The sequence below is a fragment of the Echinops telfairi genome, unplaced genomic scaffold (assembly GCF_000313985.2).
Source record: "Echinops telfairi isolate 266 unplaced genomic scaffold, ASM31398v2 ScPeMD7_7469;HRSCAF=8507_1, whole genome shotgun sequence".
NCBI classification, from domain to species: Eukaryota; Metazoa; Chordata; class Mammalia; order Afrosoricida; family Tenrecidae; genus Echinops; species Echinops telfairi.
This window is the reverse complement of record NW_022111373.1, coordinates 116,624,235-116,628,181: the sequence shown is the minus strand read 5'-3', so window position 1 is coordinate 116,628,181 and position 3,947 is coordinate 116,624,235. Positions and strand designations below refer to the sequence as shown.

General features: G+C 41.6%; 1 protein-coding gene across 1 annotated transcript in view; it reads right to left on the bottom strand.

The window, feature by feature from the left end:
• AGXT2 (alanine--glyoxylate aminotransferase 2) overlaps positions 1–3,947 on the bottom strand; it is a 65,436-nt gene that overhangs the window by 38,629 nt on the left and 22,860 nt on the right. The window contains exons 6-7 of the mRNA XM_045285260.1: positions 2,847–2,940; positions 2,093–2,186 (exon numbers count right to left, since the gene is read on the bottom strand). Coding sequence (XP_045141195.1) covers positions 2,093–2,186; positions 2,847–2,940 — 188 coding nt within the window. The remainder of the gene's footprint in view (positions 1–2,092; positions 2,187–2,846; positions 2,941–3,947) is intronic.

The window sequence follows — 3,947 nt, the reverse complement described above, 5'->3', positions numbered from 1 at the left end:
GGAAAGTAAAGGGAAATACAGGAAATAACTAGGGGGCAAAGGGCATTTATAGAGGTCTAAATACAGGCATGTACATATGTAAATATATTTATATGATGATGGGGAAATGTATATGTGTGCATATATCTCTATGTTAAGTATTAAGGTAGTAGATGGACATTGGGCCTCTACTCCATGCAAGAACACTTTGATCTAATAACCTGGTATTCTGTGATGCTCAGCTTCCCAACACGATCACTGAAGACAAATAGGTGCATAAGCAAATGTAGTGAAAAAAGCTGATGGTGCCTGGCTATTAAAGATGTAGCATCTGGGGTCTTAAAGTCTTGAAGATAAACAAGCAGCCATCTAGCTCAGAATCAACAAAATTCACATGGAAGAAGCACAACAGTCTGTGTGACTATGAGGTGTCAATGGGTCCAGGTATCAGGCAACAAAGACCCAGAACAAAAAAATCATATCAATGTGAGTGAAGGGGAGTGCGGAGTGGAGACCCAAAGCTCATCTGTTGACAATTGGACATCCCCTTCCAGAAGGGTCACAGGGAAGAGACAAGCCAGTCAGGTGCAGTATAGCACTGATGAAACATACAACTTTCCTCTAGCTCTTTAATGCTTCCTCTCCCCGACTATCATGATTCCAATTCTATCTTGTAAATCCGGCTAGACCAGAGCAAGTACATGGGTATATATAAGAGTTGGAAACACAGGTAATCCAGGACAGATAAACCCCTCAAGACCAATAATGAGAGTAGCAATACCAGGAGGGTAAGGGTAAGGTGGGGGGAGAAAAGGGGAACTGATCACAATGATCTACATATAACCCTTTCCCAGGGGGATGCACAACAAAAAAGTGGGTGAATGGAGACATTGGTCAGTGTAAGACATGAGGAAAAAAAGATTAATTATCAAGGGTTCATGAGGGAGGGAGGGTAGAACAGGGAGGGAAAAAAATGAGGAGCTGATACCAAGGGCTCAAGTAGAAAGCAAATTTTTTGAGAATGATGATGGAAACAAATGTACCAATGTGTTTGACACAATGGATGGATGTATGGATTGTGATAAGAGCTGTACAAGTCCCCAATAAAATTATTTTTTTAAAAAAGTACTCCTTCCTCTCCCTTCTTTTTCCATTGGGAATTGGTAAATAAATCAACAAACTTCATTTTCCCTTAACCCTAGAATGCCGAGTGTGACATTTTCATAGTATTTAATTAAATGTATATATTAATTTAATATATATTGATAACTATGAAAGTAAAGAATAAAAACAAAATTTTTTTTTCCTGACATTAAAAATTCAGGCATTATAGGGTTAAAACCAATGCCAAACCTGTTAATATAAAACAAACAAGCAAACTTCATTGCCTTGGAGCCATTTCCTACGCACAGAGATCCTATCAGACAGGGAAGAATGACCCCTACATGTTTCTGAGACTGTTACTCTTTACAGGAGTAGAAAGCCTTGTCTTTCTCCCTTGGAGCATTTGGTGGTTTCAAACTGCCTGTCTTGTGCAGTTAGCAGCCCAACACATAACCAGGGCTCCCATGGATATTGCTAATCGGGCACAAGATTAAAGACTACCCTTGATTTGCTATCAAGGTGGTTCAAATACTGAGTGATCGTCTGTACTTAGTTTGCTTCAAAAAATATGTATAGACATCCAACGTTTCTTTTGTCGTTCTTTGTTTCTTAGTTTGAAACACAACTCGGATGGTAAAGTGCTTTAAGTTGCCACCGACTTGACTTCAACTCTTGGGGACCCCATGAATGTGTGTCACAGGAGGTTTTTTGGATGGAGATCACCAGAATTTCTTCGAAGGAGCCTCTGGGGATCTTGAATCTCTAATATTTCCATTAGCAGTGGGCTACACTAATTGCATACACTACCCAGCAACTCGTGGTGAAGTTAGAGTTGGTGTGAGAAATATTATTTCACTGAGGGCTTACTTTCTAGTCTTATTTTCTTTAGCTTTTTCGTTTCCTGTTTTCCCAAAGGTGGTTGTTCCCTGAGTCAGGGTGCTGTCTTTCTCTCCATCCCTTACCCTCCCCCAGCCCTTCCCTTGTTCCCTCCCTTACTGCCCCGTTGGACCTGGTGCGCAGCTGCATTTCCTAATTGTCTGTACAGGAGAATCTCGGCAGTGGCTTCCTCCCCAAGGACCACGAAAAATATCTGGGCACATAGTCTGCAAACGACAAAAGAACGAGTTTGGCAAGACAGGTACGTGGGCTGCCCAAGTTGGGGCAGCACGTGGTACCAATCCAAGCAAAAGGCCATCTTAATTGGATATTGAGATTCCCCGCCCGGCCCCGCTCCCAGGCCTTCCCCACGTATGAAGAAAACCTACTATTTTGCTCTGAACAGCTATTCGCCCCCTGCCCCAGAACTCAGATATGTGACCACTCTATGAAGGACAATGTTTGCAATATCAGCCTTGCTCAGAGGTTTAGCGGGTAAGGGCAGCGGAAAGAAAATGAATAATGAGGTGCCTGATTTTGATGTCAGAAAGGTGAGCAAAAGTGAGAACAGAGGGTGGGTGTGGTGATGACACCCTAGAAATTGTATGCATTCAAGACCCCCAGAACTCATTTCAATGCATTTCTTTCCAGTTTGCGCAATGTAATTGAAAAGGAAAACACGGTTTTAAAATGTTATCATTAAAGATCATTCAGATTCTGAAGTCCTTTTTAAGAAATAGTCCTTCAATTCAATTGCATCAAATTGAAGCCTTGATTAATAACAGGAAACATATTAATGTTCAATTCAAATGCCAGGAAATTCTGGTCAACTATTCCCCAGACTCAGTAGGTTTTAGAGAAATACAACGCAAAATTCCCCAACTCACTGCTTGGCAACCCGTCCCACCGGGGAGTTCCATCTTGAAGGGGCCGACATTTGTCAGCCCCAGGGTGTAAGGACTACATCCGTGGTAGGCCCCTCTGCAGAGGGAAAACAACAGGGGGTTGGGGTAAGTTCACCTTCTTTAATCAAGGTCTTCTGAAAAACTGAGGAGGGCGAAAGAGAAAACACAGGAAGGCCAGGGACAGGAAACAGGCAGCATTAGTATCAACTTCAATGAAGTTTTGGAAATTATCACGCCTATTGCTGGCGAATTTACTTACTTACCTTTTTACAGGTGGCAGAGATTGGAAATACTGTCAGAAATTTTGGAGAAATTCTGGCTTGAGGGCATACTTTACTACTCAAAAGTAATGCGACCAATCTTCTAGCAAACATATCAGAAATGATGTCTTTGGTGAGTGTTATTTTTCAAAATGAAACCCCTGAGGGGTATAAGCAGTTCATGTGCTCAGCTGCTAAGCTAACGACTGGTGGTTTGAGTGCACCCCCAGCTGCTTTGGAAGACCTAGCAAAGCACTTCAGAAAGTCCCAGCCATCAACAGTTCTATGGAAGCTAGTGCAGCTCGGACACACTTCGAGTCATCATGAGTCGGAATCGCCTGCAGCCTTCATTAGGAGACCAGATAGCTGTTCCCCTTCTGTATCTGTTGCTGAGTAGCTTTGGGACTTCTTCCATAAATCTCTTGTAACCACCGTATGAGGCATATAAGAAAAAAAGGTGCTTGATTTCTCAAACTCGAAACTGTCATCATTTAGTACAAAGTGTCTGATTCCAATGAGTTTCAGCAATTTTCTAAATCAAGATCACCCGTACGCAGTCAGAATCTAGGGCTAATAAGAGGATTTAAAAGAATGGTTCTCTATTTTAAAAGAGGATACATAAACATTCTGATGGCTTAACAATGGTTGATCCTCATCAAGAACACACATCTTCTGGAATTTTATTTAGGGAAAACATCCATCAGAATTCTTTATTGCTACAGCTCCTTTATAGCAGTTGCTTCTGTAGTTTGTAATAACTGCACGTGCATTTTATATGGAATTTTGTGTTGTATGTAATTTAGTAAGGTTGAAATCAACCTTC